Raw genomic sequence first — 17,090 nt, 5'->3', positions numbered from 1 at the left:
CCTTCCGCTGCGTTGTCCCGTCATCGCCTGCTTCAAGCTCCTTGTTGTACCCTTTTCGAGAGTATTACGATTTTCAGCAGACGTTTGAAATGCAGACAAACGGTTCATTAGAAAAAGTACCATAAAAAATACCAGTAAAATACTAGGAAGACAGGATTGAAAGAAACAGATCACATCTTAGAATCTACGCAGAAAAAATACTGGAAAATATTGGTTGCTTTCATAAAATACTTAAAATAATGCAGAAAAATACTAGAAAAATACCGTTCAAATACTATGTGAATACCAAATAGAATTAGCAAAATCATCTTATAGAATCGATTTAAAAAATACCAGAAAATACCCGAGATTACTGGAGAACCCAAGAAAAATACTAAAAATGTTGCGTCAAAAAATTGTTCAAAAATGTGGAGATTTTTGAAAAAGCTAAATCGAAATGATTAAAAACCGTTTTTTATAGAAAAAATTGACTTTTCTCAAAAATATTCCAAACAAACTCAAAAAGCTTTGATTTCTCTAATGGTTCCATGGATGTTAAAGAGCATCAACTTCTTCGGCGATACCCTTCCTTTCTGTTTCCCCTATTGGTCCTGTTTCCGCTCCCGTTGGCAATTTTCTAAAATAAATATCGCAGCTGCAGGCAGCAGCAGCGACACGCGGCAGAAGCTACATGCAAATTATGTGAGTCGTCGGTCGGTGGTCGGGGGGCTTCCCTCTGAAGCCGATAACGTGATGACATAAGCATTGTCCCTAGGAGGACCCTTCTTCCTCACCCGTCTTCTGCTTCTAGCCAACACATGGCTTTCAAATAATAATAATATTCAATGCTTATTTGATGGCGCTATAGAAAAAGGACAACACCAAAAAAAGCGAGAGAAAAAAAAGCGCAACATTGCCAAATGTCGCTCGCTTTTGCTGACGTGGCACCCTATCTCTCACAGGCTCCTGCTCCCCTCTCCTCAGCTCTTGGTGCCCTTCCCTTTGCACTTTTCTCTCTCGCTGACAACTTTCCAGGGCTCTGCTGCTGCTCCTCTGCTGCTTCTGCTGCTTCTCCAAAGTGCAAATTGACATTTTTGTGCCTGTGGTTTGCTCTCTTCGCTTTGCGCCAGCCAAAAAAAAAAGAAGGAATTCCATGAAAGTGCATTCCGCTGCAACGAATCAGGTATGCCCTTTCTTAGCAGAAGGCATCTAAGGTGCGATTTTGTTTGGTATTCGATTCTTTAAAAGACAAGAAATCTGACAAAACTATTCGACATTCAATAGCATTTCTCCTTTCTCAACCAACCGAGGGGCGCTGCCGCATGACCAAAACGATCGCGTTCGTGCAGGAGAGAATAGAAGTTGGACCAATTATATGTTAAGCTAGCATTTCTTAGATCATCTTCCAATATATAATCTTATTTGAATTCCACAATAATTCTACGAATAAATATCGGTTTTCTTTGAAGAGATTTCGGAAAGATAAGGAATATTTCTGAAAATATTTCCGCCAGTAAAATATATGGCCATATCTGGACTATCTATTCGCCCTCTTCACTCCGTTTTCTACGAATATCTTCTACAAATTATTTATTTATTTATTATTAAAAATCAAAAACAAGATTTGAAAGCCAGTTCTGCCCTGGCTATACCTCTTGGAAGAGTACACAAAAGATAAACTTTTGGCGCGTGTCTTCTTTTGCTAACAATTTTCACTTCTTTTTTTTTTGGTTTTTTTTCGTTGTCTTCTCTCATTTTTAAGCTGCCACAGGACACAAGGCTAAACTTTTGAAATTACTTGCATTTTATAGGGAAATGTGCAGAAAGCGACAAAACAGAAAAGACCAAAAAAAAACGAGTAAAGAAAAGAAAACCGAAACTATGGTATATTGGGAAAATACTAGAGGAAGAAGGAATATTTCGTGCTTCGTGATTTTTTTTTCCCCCTTTAGTACGAGTATGCCGTTTTTTTGTATTTTATTTTCTCTGCTGTTGCTGGTTGGTATTTTTTGTTGTATTTTGTGCGGTGTCATGGCTCTGTCTGTCCAAACGCCAGTCAATCTGTCAGTCAGAGAGTCAGTTAGCCATAATGAAGGAGGCGGCAGGAGAGGCAGCAGGAGAGGCGGCAGGAGAGGCGGCAGGAGAGGCGGCGGAGCCACCACGATGATGATGATGATGGAGGTGAGGATGCTGCCTGCCTGTCCTGTCCCTCTCTCTCGCCCTCCTTTTGGATGTTGTCCTGTCATTCGGATGATGGCGTTTCATGATAAGTTTATAGAGTTTTTTCCTGTTTCTGTCAGATCAGCAAAAAATTCCAATTAAAGGTTAAGAAAGCAAAGACCTTCCGCGCCCCGCCCCGCCTCTCCGCTCCTCTCCTAATGATGTAATACGGGATCTCCCAATAAAGAAAATCAAAGAGAAAATGTCTTCTTACCCCGGCGAGTGTCTTCACATTATGCAAAGCATCCTGGGCCTTCAGTGCGGCACGTCGCGTAAAGAACGTCACAAAGCAGCAACCTGCGAAAATAGGGGAAGGAAAATATATATCAGATTAGCATAAGGGTTAAATTGGAGTTTATTTTTCCACCCACCCCCCAGGAAAAGGTGGCAAAGAGAAATTATGAAAATTATTGTTATTAGCAAAGGCGGCCCCAAGGAAACGGCGCTTTGAATGCCAAAACGTGTGCCAGAGCCAACAATGGGCGTGGCCACCCAGGGCTGGGGGCTGGGGGCAGATGTGGCAACAACATGACAGCCTTGCCACTAAATTAAACATTATGGCCCTCCAGCCCCCACACCCCACCAACAAAATGTGTCGCGAATCCCACCGAAAAAAAGGGGTTGAAAGTGTACCCCAGGTGGGGGGAAAAGGTGTTGGAATTTACGCAGCAAAGGAAGGGAAAGTGTGGCAGGCATATTAAGTGATACTTAAAGCCAAGCATTAGGGCGCACAAAGTGTTCATGTGGCCTCCCCACCCACCCAATATCCTCCCCAATTCGTGTGTAGTTTCCATTTAGCAAAAAATAAAGCAGAGAATTTTTCTGGTATTTTGTGGGATAATTGGGGTTTTAAGGCCTCTTGGGAGGAACTATAATGTTGCCAAATTATAATTATAATTATTTTGTTGTTTACTTTTTTTAGTTTCCCCTCACGATTAAGCGAGTACCTTGGGAGGTACCTCCAAGAACGCACCAAATAATGACAACAAAATATGAACCAAAAAGGTGATACTGATCTTAGAAATCCCTTACTCTATGATCTGTAGATCCAGGCGTCCTTCATTCCCTAAAGATTTTTGAAGATTCTTCACCGCGAAACGATAATTAATTGTAGATTCTAGATCTAGAAGGGGTACAGGAAATTATTAGAATGTCCCTCAATCTACAGAATATCTCAATATAATCAGGACTTTACACATCGCTGTGTAACCATTAGATGCGAGAGGAATATTATTTTCAACGAGTGGAAGGCCCAGAGGATCCCCAAATTATCCGCAGATTCTAATGGAAGTGTTTTATAAGTCTTGGTAGGTTATAGTCCATCGATTTATGTTATCAGATGTTCCTATAGGGATTTCTTTACGCCTGATCTAATCTCCATTTACTCCGTTATATTCCCATCATCATATCCCCAACCTTCAGACAGGCGTGGCATCCTTAAAATTTAACACAAAATCATTTCAATTTCCCTATCTTTCTCTCTCTATCTCTCTATAATTTTCCCTCATCTCTCTTTCGCATGGAATTTCGTTTCAATTTGACCAACAAAAATAGAAGAAATATTTTGTACCTTTTTTTGTATTTTTGATGTGGCGGAAATTCTGTTTCTTTCTTTCCTTTTTCATGTGTGCCAAATCTGTGGCCAAGGCACACACACGCACACAGGCACAGACACAGACACAGGCACCGACACCGACACACACAGAGCTTTGGTTAAAATCCATTTCCGGCTCTTGCACACATCCCTCCCTCCTCGGATATCCCCGCGTCCCGCCCGCAGGTTATCCATTCCCTAACCTGCATGAGGCCTACCTCAACCTCAGAGAGGAGGCAACACTGTGACGGCTGTGGCTGCAACAAAACTTAATACGGGGTGGGGGTGGGGTGGTGGGGGGTGTGGGGGGTTTTGGACGGGCAATAGTTGCATAATGCAATTACCCACGAGCCGTAAGAGCGTATCGCATCGGCGGTATTTAGTGGTGCGACCATATCGTGGACGCTGGGTCGCTGCTCCCAGTCAGGCGTAAAACTCGTTCGGCCGTTCAGGCGAGGGCTGGACCCCTCCCCAAATCTCCCCCTTTCCGTCCTCCCCCTCCACGCAGCAGCAGGTAATTCAATCTGTCGCAGTTTTTTGCAAGCGGCTACATTTTCCTGCATTTTTCACATATTTGCAAATATTTTCATTTCTCGTTTCGGGCTTCTCTTTTTTTAAATATCCGGAAAATCGAGAGGGGAAGAGAGGCAGAGAGAGGTTAGAGCTGGCAGACGGCAGGCGACGCCGCCACATCCGATGTGTGCGAGTGAATTATGGGCTCCAGAGCCCCACACTTCCTCCATCTCTTCATATCTCTCTCTCCCTCTATCTCTCTCTCTATTTTTGTCCTTTATGCAGCAGCTCAAAGGATCTTAAAGTTGGGCAAACGCAAATGGTATGACTCCCCCCCAAAATTGGTTGCGTGAGAACTCCAAAAAAGTCCATTAAATGTTTGGAAATTTAATTAAATTAAATTAAATTTTTAAATTAAATTCGTTTTGAATAGTGGATTCAGTAATTGAATAAAATTAGTTTGAAATTGATTGATTAATCGAATTTCATCGAATATCGAACATTTCACTCGTTAAAAAAAAGAAGAAAGTGTGAAAATTTAGCTGGATTTTTTCTGTGTGATCAGGTTTGTTTTTTGGGAACCAAATTTCATATTGAAGCAGAATTATTTTAAATAATAAAAAAATTAATTAAATAAAAAGAAATATTTCCAATTATATTGAAATAATCCGAATTTCAAACGAATTAATGGACATTTGATCGAACCCTATTGAGGAAGTGCTTCTCCTCCTAAAGAGTCACCTAAATAATAGTTCCATTCGAAAGAAAAGTGTAATTATTCCAGAATAAAATGCCAACATAATTATGAATTATTTAAGTTTTACTCAGCCCCAAAATGTACAATTTTCTGGGTAGATATAATTTATATACCCCTTTTTTAATTGGGAGATAATGAATATCCTCCGCAAACTTTTTCAAAACATATCACCATTCAAATTTCCACAATCCGCAATCCTTTGATTTCAGCAATAAGAAACTTATCCTCCCCAGTCCTCATAAAAGATATCCCATTTCCTAGAAGCCACACAAAGGGCATTAGGACAAAAGAAACGAAAGAGATAGAGAGAGAGAATAGAGAATAGAGAAGAGCTTAACTTGAATTTCAATTCGGAAACGCAGATTAAATATCACTTAAAATTAAACTGGCGTTAAATGTAACAAATGAAGGAAAAATCGAAACCATTTGAAATGCAATAAAACATAGTCGGCAGGGAGGGACGGGAGGGAGAGAGAGGGAGGATATAGATAAGGAAAAGCAATCGAACGATAACGAAGGAGGAGGAGGAGGAGCAGGAGGAGCAGGAGGAGCAGGAGGAGGAGTAGGTGGATGAAAACTGCATCAAAACAACGCTGAAAACAAAGAGAGAAATCTCACACAATTCCCATTATGTGCATGTCAACTGCAGTTAGAATCAAACCCAAGACACACGCTCGCACCAAAGAGAACAATGCGATAAAAAAGAGAAGGGAAAACTAAAGGAAAAGGAAACGGAAAGGGAGGGGGAGGGGGGAGGAGTGGAGGCATCGATGGATAGACGAGTAAAGCTGAAAACGACACCCAGTCACGTTTTTTGGACGAAAAAGAACTTAATCCCGAAAGTGGGGAGGAAGATGAAATCGAGAGCCTCCCCAGACAAGACGTGCCAAAGTCCACCGAAAAGGATACAAATACCAAATACATATAGAACGGATATATGTAGCCTTGGACACACGTTGCACGTCGGACGAGCGTCGGTGGGGAGCAACGAAACGAATTAATCGAAGTTAAATAAATCAATGTCCTTAAAACTTTCCGACCGACACACACACACACCCCCCACACACACACACAGATTTACGGACTGGCATACACAAGAGCAAGAAGCAGAAATAGTAGCAGATAGTAGCGGTGCTCCTCCTCCTCGTACGTACAAAAAGTATGGCAGTAGAATCACAAATGGTGCATCCATCGAATCGAGAGGGAAGGCACTACCCACCAATCGAATCGAATCGAATCGAGTCGAATTTGTTTCACAGATGGAAAGCATTATTGCTGGACAACTTGGGCACACGATAGTTCGAAAAAGAACCCACTGTAGGAAAGTGAAAACCACAGTGAAGAATAGTTAAAATATCGAAACATTTTTTTGAAATTTATTTATTTTTAAATTCTTTTTTTTTAATCAATTTTTAAATACATTTTTTTTATTCTGGCAATCCCTAATTAAATTATTATAGCTCTATTACTTTTTGTCGCTTTCGAGCATTTCATCAAAAAAAGCAGTCGATATTTTTGAGAGTTCAAATTTTTGATTATCCAGAGACCAAGAATCTTCTTCATGTACCAGGATAGGATTCCCAGTTTATAGATGTGATTAGCAGGAACAAAAGTATGGTCTAGCTCTTCGAAGGCCAGGTGTTCAAAGAGCCAACTGACTTTTGTTTCTGTTCTACATTCTGGCTATAATAATCATCCGATTGCTAACGTTTTTTCTCCAATCCAGTAGACATGATCTTTATTTATGATTCTGTTTTCTTGGTTCACTAAAATTTCTATTGCAACTTTTTTGAATTAATATTTCCTTTCAGATACGATTATTTGAAGTAACTGAGAGCCGAAGGCCCCGACGCTAGTGTACCGCTTAATTAATTGTGTAAATAATTCATTTAAAAATGTACTATAATTAATTTGTATAATAAAATAATTAATTAACTGAGAAATAGATGTACAATCTGGTCCAAATCCCCTTAGGTCATCTTTTACACATCTTCCTGTCTCCCATCTCTAGTCCCTTCGGTGGAGTCGTGATCGTCCCTTACCTGGGAGACCGTGACAAATGTTTGGCAATGCCTCAGTGGCAACCAAAAGTCATGACCAAATCCAATTTCCACCCAACAAAAAAAAAAAAGTAGTAAAAATCTAACTGAAACGTTTCGAAAATTGCGCCTGCATTTGAAATTGAAATTCACTTTTTCCCAGGCAAAAAAAAAACACCCCAGAACAGGACGAGAGGGGGGCTGGAATAAAATTAAGTGAAATTTTATGCATTTTTCACGCTCAGTGCAGCAGCTAAATAAAAATGTCAAGAGCACAAAGTTCCACAGAGAGCGAGGGAGAGAGAGAGAGAGAGGGAGAGGCGGCCGATGGAGGCGTTAGATAAGTGCGTTACTTTTCCTTTTCTCTCTCTGTCTCTCTCTGTGAAGGAAAGACACAGGGTGCCAGGACATTGGACAGCTGGTCTTAGAGATGTAGAAGGAAAAGCTTTACGAAATGAAGTTCTCAAGAGGAGAACCCAAAAGATAAGGAAACGGAAGGCGGGGAGAAGCTGCCCCAAAGTCCACTCCCAAAAAAAACCAACAAAAACCCCACTTAACCTCTATTTCTAACCCACTCTCTCACCCTCACCCTCTTCCTCATGCTCTGTCTCTTTCTTCCTGTGTGAATTATATTATTTCTGCTTTTCCTTGGTTTCCCTTTCCCTCCTCTCTCCCCAGCAGTTCTCAACTTTTCTGGTTTGGTCAGCGAGTTAGTTTTTTATATGTCGGAGGTCATAAATCACAAGACTGGGAATGGAATACTGGCTAACAAAAAATCTAGAGGGGGGCGGGGCGTCGCCTGAGAAGGCCTTCGGTTCAGTGGGTGTGGCCCTGTTAATGCGGAACTGTGACATATGCTCGTGTTCGGGGTCCGGGGTCCGGGGTTTGCGGATTCCGGATTTTCCCAATTGAATATGGTATGAGGGGTGCTTAAGGGCACAAAATGATAAATATACTGAGGGCTTATCGGGGGAACTAATCGAAAGTGCTTAAACATCTTTATTGGATATAAAATTTATATATATTTTAAAGATTAACAACAAAAACGTAAGAATAAAATAAATAAATAATTTATTTGGAAAAAAAAAACAATCAGATCTCCAGATTTGATGCCTCCGGAGTTACTTTTGTGGGGTTATTTGAAAAGCACAGTTTTCGACCGCAAGCTGAGGCTACCATTGACTAGCCCAAGCCCGAAATCATCGTCATACCCCGCCCGAGATGCTCGAAAGTGTTGGAAAACGCAGCAAAAGGTGAATATTTTAAGGTATTCGATAACGGCAGCCACTTTATTCACTTCATTCATTCATTCATCAATCAAATTCTGTTCAAAAATTAGTTCGAATAATTTCTAAAGGACCATATTTGAAAATCGGTAGTTTTTTTTCAAAGTTATTCGATGTTTACACAGCGCCATAGAAGATGTCGAAAACAATTCTATATTTCTATAGGAAAAGGGTTCTCTGAAGTTTCCAGGTCGCGTATCTCGATCTCAGTCAGACTCGTGCCGCTCCACCCTTTCCTACCATTCCACCTTTGGTTTCCCTTTGAATTCTTTAAAACTTAAGAATCACACTATTCTTTTCACTCCTTCAAATCCCACCCCCCCATACCACGTGTTACATGCGTGTCCCTACACTCGGAGCTTAATTTTCAAGCCATTTGAAATGGCTCTAGGAAAATCTTAATTTTCCCCCCCAACCCCACCGAGTTTGGCTTCGTTGCGTTGGCCGCAAAAACCGCAGAAAACTTGACACAGGACCTTTTTGACACAAACACAAAACCAAAGGCCACAAACAGTTTACAGCTTTTGAGGGGAGGGGATAGAACTGGCTTTTAAAGCTATTCCCCTCTTTTTCCACATTATTTTTCGGTCTCTTTCACTCACTCAATATCGAATTAAATGTTACACCCAGCGCCAGGCTGTAGCCTTTTTCACCTGAACAAATCTGAAATGGAAACCGCAAGAAAGGAGCCTTTTCGCCACGGTTGATGCTTCCCTACCACCCCACCCTTCTACCTTCTACCTCCTGCCACCCCACCCTTGTACCTCCTGCCACCCCACCCTTCTGTACCTCCTGCCACACCTCCCTTTGGTAGTGCCCTTTGCACCGCCCCTCCCTGCACTCATCATCATCGTCATCCCTCTGACTATCGCCGACCGCAAGCGCTAATAAATTATGACCCAAGCGCTTAACCTTGTCCCGCTCTAGTGCCCCCTAGACCCTCTCTCTCCCCCTCCCTGCTTTGCACCACTTCTCACCTTTATCTACAGGCCACAGAGGAGCAGCAGCAACACAGGAACACAGAGACCATAAAAGCCGCAACACCCACAGCAACAACATAGAGAATCCAGGGGCTAGAACCAGAACCAGAACCGCCAATAGGTACGGGATACTATCAGTATTTTTCGTGGGGACAGGGACAGGGGCAGGGGGCAAACGGCCGCTAACGAAATTTAGTGCCAAAAAAGAGAGAAAACAATTTTGTTTTGGGGCCGCACACCAGCAGCAGAAAGCATTAGCCCAGAAATACTTTTGCCCGAAACGAAACGAAAAGGGAAATTTTCGGTTGGTACTTTTTTTCAACTTTATTTTTTGTTATTTACGACTTTCTGGTTCAGAGGTCAACCATCGCACTTAAAAGTGTCATTTTGCATTTCGTTTGGTTAAGAGAAGGCCAGCAAGAGAGAGAAAGAAAGGGTAGAAGAAAGCAAAGGACTAAAAACTCTAAGCAACAGACAGACATTTCGACCAAGTCGAAGGATATGTATGGCCGAGGCGGCTGCTTCTTTTTAGCTTTTTAACTCGCAAAACTGGGTTACATTTTGCCATCTAAATGGAAATGTTGTTAGCAGGAAGTTTTGGTAGTTTAAACAGACAAAAAAAACCGGGAACAAAATGCATCATGCAGTAGGAGGAAATTCATACACAAAAAGCGCAAAAGGCAAAAGAAAAGATAAAAAAATAAAAAAAAAAAATAAAGAGGAAACGGCGAAAGCGCTGTAAGCATATCGATGCACACAATGATCAACTAGTGGGATACCCTATGGGATCTAAAATTAATTAGAAATATAAATACATAGGTAAGAAAAAAAAACTTGTACACTTTTTTACATTTTTGAAATATAAACGGAATTAAAATCGTTTTTAAAAGAATATACGAAAATTTATTATAAACATTTGTATTTTGTTACTTTAAATTCTATTGGTTTAAAATTTTTTTAAACTATATATTTTTAAATTTTGTTGGATAAGAAATAAATTTTTGTATAAATATAACGTAGAAAATCAAGCTTTAAAACTACAGATAGTCAATGTACTTATCAATATTATCCAGCAGCCAATTTTAACTCGATAAAAAAAATTATTGTAAAATTGGAAAATATAAAATTACTTAAATTTGTGAATTTCTATCAAAAGATGATATTTCGATCTTTTTATAAACATTAAAATGTATGTCAACGATTGTTATATCAGAACAGAACACAAATCGAAACATATATCGATCGAATTAATTACCAAACATATTGATTTAAATCACTTAAATTATATCAGTAAAAATGTAATAAAGTCTGATATCCCCAGATATTAGACCTCCCCAACGGATGTTTTACCAAGAGAATAACGAAGGAATATTCCGTTTGGTTTTTATTTTCGCTTCTTTTTCCCCCTTTTGTAGGTCACTGTGTGGGCGTGGTGGGCACAAAAACGACGCCTACTTTTCTACGCTTTTGCGCTGACATAAATAATAACTTTGAAATGCAATTTGTGTCGATTCTGTGTTTGTGACTGCCAGAAGAGTCTTCCAAGGCGGGCAGCTACTTGCCAACAACAACAAAAATGCTCGCATGGTTCGTGAGCACTTAAGCTAGTCCAAGAGAATGAATGGAAGGGGACACCATGGATGCGGAATAAGCTTTGATTACAGTGGCACTTTCCCAGCAGACAAGCAGCAGTGGCAGGGCAGCAGATTAGATGGTTCCAGCCAGGAGAGGTCGCACTGTACTTTCCGCTTGTCATAAATCATCAGCACAACGCGCCACTTAAGTGCTTCTAAAACTGTTTTGCTGCCGCCGCCGCCGCTGCTCCTCTCTTTTTCCGACCAGGCGGCAGGGCAGGGCAGGGCAGGCACGCCTCCATTTTTGGGACACAAAACTGGCCACTGTCCAGATCTGCACAACAGCAGAGCACACACACGCCCACTTTTACAAAAATAAGGATGAACCTGTCAGCTGCAGTCGGAGGAGGATGGTGGATGGGGGGATAGGATAGAAAAGCTAAATAGACAGTTGGATATAGAATAACAATGACAGAAAATACACAAAACCGAATGAATGAATGTTTTTGTGGAAATATGTATATCCATGGACAATGAATGCGAGACGATGGGTCGAGAGTAGAATGGCAATTGGAAATGGAAAAGATTAGAAGTGGAAAATGCCGTTATGAATGGGAGGGAGACGAAGAGAAAAGAGCAGCACATCAATAAAAATAAACTTGACTGCAGTTGAGAGGCTTTCAGACAGCACAAAAATAAAAATAGAATAGATGAGAGACAGGACAAGCAAAGAAATGAATAGAACGGAACTGAACAATGAATATATTGGAATAATGAAAAGGGAATTCAAATCGGCAATAGAGATAGAGAGAGGGGGAAGGGGGAGATAGAGATAAAGAAGAGAGGGTCTGATCTCTGGATGCAAAGCTTTTATTGAGAATGGGAGATGGAGATGAAGGATGGTCTGAATGACAGAACATCAAAAAGACTTTTTCTTGTGTTTTTAATTTATTCCCTTTTTTAACTTGGAAATTCTATATTTACGCACTTCTACCTAAAACTTTATTCGTTAAACTCCTTTTAATACTATTAAATATTATTTCTATGACAGCAATTATTAAATAAATATCAAAGCGAAGGGCAATTTTTCAATTGCTTAAGTAAGAGTGTGTAAATTTAATACCATGATGTGTATTATTTAATTAAAAAGATCTCTCTTTTCTCATACTATGTATTTTTGGCACTGCACCCCCCTCCCTTAGTTAAGCTTCACAAGGCTCAAGCTCAAGGCTATTGAAATTTCGAGTCAAACACAAATAGCGGAACAAAAAGCAATTTGCTGATGAAATGAAATGAAATGGTAAATGCAAGGGAATGCAATTAAAAGGAAGCGGGGCGCAAAAGGGAGAAACTAGACAGAGGAAAGAGAGACAAATGGGTAAGTGTGTGGGTGTGCGTGTGTGGGAGTGAGTGTCTGGGCAAAGCATATCTCATATTAATTTTGTGTGTTGTGTGCCTCGGTGTCTCTGCAGCTCTCTCATTTACATGCAAAGGGAGAAGCTTTAGTGAGAGCTTTCGGGTATTTACCGCAACAAATTCGAATGTAATTTATCAGACGCAGCACAGCAGACACGCACACGCATGCAAGCAAGCTAAACAAAAGAGAGAACGAAGAAGAGTGATGGGCCGCCCGAAGCAAGAGAGGGAGAGAGCGAGAGCTCCGTTTCCCCCTCTCCACAAACTCCAGCTTTGTGCAGGGCTGTCGTGATGCGACCGATTTAAGTACAGTAATACTGGTAGGTTCTATGCAAATACAACAACATTTACACATTTCTATTTGCACTATTCTTCTTGAGAGAGTATTCCAATTTCCCTTGCCGACTAAGACTTACCCTTGCTAATGCCAGTGGCCTTGTCGCGCAGCACATTGATCGAATGCACCGGTCCGTACTCCTCGAACATTTCACGCAACTGCGACTCGTCCATGGACTTGGGTATTTGGCCCACAAACATCTTGATGTTATCCGGATCGGGCTCCTTGTCGCTGTAGGTGACCGTGGCATCGGCATCCAGGCGGAAGCACGAATCATCGTCCATGCTCACGACGACATTCCGATTGGCACTGCACGGATTATTGTTGTTGTTCACGAGCCCTGCCGCAGACATAATACCGTTGTTGCCGATGCCGCCGACCAGCGAATTGTTGCTGCCACCCAGGCTCTGATTGTTGTTGCCGTTCACGCCGTTATTGTTGTTGTTGAGCAGAGATGGATTATTGTTGTTGCTGTGAATGGGACTGTTGGGCAGGCTATTCGTAGCACTGCTACTCTTATCGCTCATACCAAATGCACTGCGAAAGGGAAGACAGAATAAGAGGGAGAATTGTCGTTAGTAAAATGTTTTTTTTTGGGTTAGTTACTTAATATTTGAATATTTGTTGGGAATATAACTTAATAAAAAGTAAAACAAATGTCTTCTATTCTATATTATTAGTTGGTTCTTCCTTGATGAGTCACCGTTTACAGTTGTGTCTCACACACACATACTTACTCCAAATAGAGATCATTGGCACTCTTTTCCGAAAAATCAAATATCATACGGCGATTGGCCAGAAACGAAGCGCGGCTGCTGAACATGATCTCAAAAATTGTACACTGTCGACTCGGAAGGACAACAACAAGTATATATATATAATAGTTAGTAGGATATAACGGCAAATAACCACGCTCAATCAATACTTTTGACGCACACGGACAATCGAATTCGGGTTTTTTTTTTAAATAATTAAGAATTGCAATCGCCTAAAAGAGGATTTCCATTTAACACTGCGACACTCGAAACTCAACGTGACTAATTAAAAAAGGAACTATATATTGAATATATAATCGGGGGTACACGCACGCGCAGCGCCTTCAACTAAACGGTTCTTCCACTTCTTTTACTGGCAATCGTCGCTGGACAAATGGACGAGCAACGACATTTGGCTTGATAAAGTCAAGGGCAAAGGAACTTCCAGTGGATTCCAGGCCTTCCAGCAGCGAAAGTCAGGTAATGCTGAGGCGCATGTAATAGAAAAAAGCAAAAGAGTTAGGGCAGCGAGAGGAACAGGGAGAGTCAGTGACTTCGCTGCAGTCGATCGAAGCTCAAAAGCTGGAACCCGCAGCTCTGCCGACTGCATCGAAAGCTTCTGTAAGAAGGCAGCGGGAGAGGATCTAAATGAGCAAGGTTTAGCTTAGTCAAAGCAAAGAAGAGAGACCGGTGCTCTGCTAGCGTCAGCTTAAGCTTATCTATTTAAAGAAGGCAGCGCAGCCAAATCAAAGAAGAGAGGGAAACAAATTCTAGGCAGAGCAACGGCAGCGGCCTCTGCTTCGAAGGCCTCTGATTAAGCTGTGCGAAAAAGAGAGAGAGGTATGTACATAGGGTAAATGCAATGAAGCAGCGCCGATTGTCAAAGCAGAGAAAAAGAGACACAAGCGGGTGGGATGATCGGTGGCTCTCGCGCGGCTAAAAAGTCAAAACTTTGGAAAAATAGCGGATTATTATGCAAAACAAAAAAAAACCCAAGAACGTTAGGTGTGGTATAGAAATACGTATATAAAATTTACTGATGAACTTTTCTTTACAATAAAAACCTATTAATCCCCCCACTTACTATCTATCTCCTCTTTAAACCATTTCTAAGCCACTTTTGTATGCAAATGACTTTTTACCTCCCATTCGATTTTTTCACGTCAACCTAAATTTCTAATTACGACTGAAAAAAGCAAACGTTTCCATTATCCATTTGTCTAATCCGAAGGTGGTGCCTTTTGAAACACGCCCTGTTATCCAATCCTTCTTAGCTAATTCATTTCACTCACACAGGCATACTGCACCCCCCACATATAGAGACCCTGCCAACATTTAATCATGAGGTGGGGTGGGGTAGTGGGTCCTTGTCCAGGTGGGTTTGCTCATCGCGTTTTAGTTGACCCAATTTGGCCTTGGCTCTGACGAAAGCTAAAATCGTTTATTTACAGAAGCAAATGGCCATTAGGTTAATGCTATTTGAGGATTATTCAGCCAGAAAATCGCCAATCCAAACAAGAAAAGTTCACTCAAGTCGAAATCGAAGTTGTTTTAAGGTTTTTTCTTCTTTATTTTTGTACTTTAAAGTCAATTTTGAGGATAGAGGATAGAAAGTAAATCATGGCACATCCCATTACACATAATTAAGCTTTAGTTTGGGTTTGTGTTTGAAGTCTCTGTCACGGACCTAATGCTTTAATTGCATCGTTGCGGCTGCTGCTCTGCCAACGCACACGCACGCACATGCACTGCTCTTCGTTCCAAGCTCTCTCCCACACTCGTCTCTCTCGCTCTCCCTCTGCATCGCTCTGCTTCCAAGGCGGCGGCGGCGGCGGCTGTTGCTTTATACCCTGTGCTGGTGGAACTCTAGGGCATATGGTTTTCGCATGGATGTATGCAATAGGCAGGAGACAATAAACAATGAGCAGAAAAGACTCCATTTTCAATGGATTATAATTATAAGAATAAGTATGTTTTTAGTCACACTTTTAAGAGGTACCTCCAGTCGGTATGCCACCTAAAGCTTCTTCACTTGTTTGTCTTTTAATTTCTTGCAAGTTTCACTTTTATTTAGCAAATTCTTGTCTTTCCTCCCCGCCTCTCATCCCTTTGGCGTCTTCTTTGTTGCATTTTGTAATTTGAACTTTGTCTTTTCCTTTGCTTCTTTGTTTGCCAGACGCGCCAAACTTTTCAACAGCTCTTTCTTCCCACATCCTCTCTTCCTCTGCTAACCCTTTTCTGGCTATTTTGTCTTGACTTTAATTCAGTTAAAGTTCGAAAGTCACTGGGGAGGGGGGGGTAGCCAAGGGAAACACTGTAATTGCAACGATCCTTTGACACAATTATTGCATTTCTTGTGCACCACCCAACCCCAATACGTCTGATATGAGCCAAGTTCCCGCTTAGGATCCAATAAAACATGCAATTGCGACAATTTCATACAAAACTTTTTTACCCGAAAAACAAAACTTTTCCACACACAAGCCAACAAAATTCGGAAAAGAGGAAAACGAACCGAACTTTTGTGCTAGTATCAAAGTTCAAACTGCAATTCATCTTCATCAACAAAAAGTATGCAATGTTCAAAAGAAAAATAAGGAACAACGGTTATACTTTGGACTATAGGAATACCTACTCATCATAGATACATCTATTGATCCATGGAAACTATCTTTTATCTGTGATTGTATCTAAAAAGAGGAGTATATACTTGAAGTTTCGTAAAGTAAATTCGATTTCATGCAGTGACCCTTGAGAGAGAAGTCCTACCTACTTCGCCGGCTATCGACTTAAAAGGATAAAAGGAAAATGCAATCCAGCCAAAAATTGAAGATTTCGCTTTAAATTTTAAAGGAAAACTTTCCCACTTCGTGCCACCACCTTCTTCTGCCTCGCCATCCTGGCATTTATCTTCATTTGTCGGAGCAACAGCAGGAGAACAGAAGAAGGAGCTGGCGGCAGCAGCTGTCAACAATTTGCCGACCACAAAATTGTCGAGGGAGCCACGAAGGAGTGTCGGAATTTGGTACTGGGATTTCGCCAGGATTCAGCTTCGTTTCTCTCGAGAAACTTACTAATTTGCTTGATTACTCCAGAGAATTATGGAGGGACGTACAGCCGGGCACACGGCACACAAGGCGGCAGAAATTTGAAATCTATTATAAAAGTTTTTTACCCCCAAAATGAAGGCACACTGGGGACAGCTAACAGAGAGAGAGAGATAGGGCGACCCTTCTATGGCGGCGTCGACATGGGTCAACACTTTGACAGAGACAAGGACACAGTCAACAAAAAAAAAAAACTTCTCCAATAAAGAAAGGTGTCCCCCCCACTGTCCGAAATGGGAAAATTGAGAGAAAAAAGGTAGTATAGCATGTAGCAGCTGTGTAATAGAAGCTGCAAAAATTCTTTGAACAACTTTTTTTCTACTTGTCTCTTCATTTGGTCTTTATCTGTTGTTTTTCAGGTGAGACGATGGATAATTTCGTTCATGTCGAGCGTCTGCTGTGCGCTGCACAACAAATCAAGTTCCAAGTGGATCCTGGAACTTTTGATTCTTGTTATTTTCGTTTTTGTGTCCTCCAGCTCGAGCGCCACTCCCTCTTTGTTCTCTTTGATTGGTTGCTTCTACCTCGATGTT

The 17,090-nt window shown here is 41.1% G+C and overlaps 1 protein-coding gene across 4 annotated transcripts in view; it reads right to left on the bottom strand.

Annotated features, from left to right (window-relative positions):
• The window catches only part of LOC6588688 (CUGBP Elav-like family member 2), a 96,249-nt gene that overhangs the window by 39,422 nt on the left and 39,737 nt on the right, over positions 1 to 17,090 (bottom strand). For 2 of the 4 annotated variants that reach the window (XM_026989149.1, XM_026989150.1), the window contains exons 2-3: positions 12,775 to 13,232; positions 2,414 to 2,496 (exon numbers count right to left, since the gene is read on the bottom strand). In XM_026989149.1, the coding sequence (XP_026844950.1) occupies positions 2,414 to 2,496; positions 12,775 to 13,232 (541 nt within the window). Of the gene's footprint in view, positions 1 to 2,413; positions 2,497 to 12,774; positions 13,233 to 13,432; positions 13,816 to 17,090 lie in introns of those variants that run through there. The other 2 variants (XM_026989151.1, XM_026989152.1) reach the window with 2 other exon arrangements.

This window comes from Drosophila persimilis, unplaced genomic scaffold, assembly GCF_003286085.1.
Source record: "Drosophila persimilis strain 14011-0111.01,24,50 unplaced genomic scaffold, DperRS2 tig00000191-arrow-pilon, whole genome shotgun sequence".
Taxonomy (NCBI): domain Eukaryota; kingdom Metazoa; phylum Arthropoda; class Insecta; order Diptera; family Drosophilidae; genus Drosophila; species Drosophila persimilis.
Note: the sequence above shows the minus strand (reverse complement) of the source record. Positions and strands in the feature narration are given on the sequence as shown.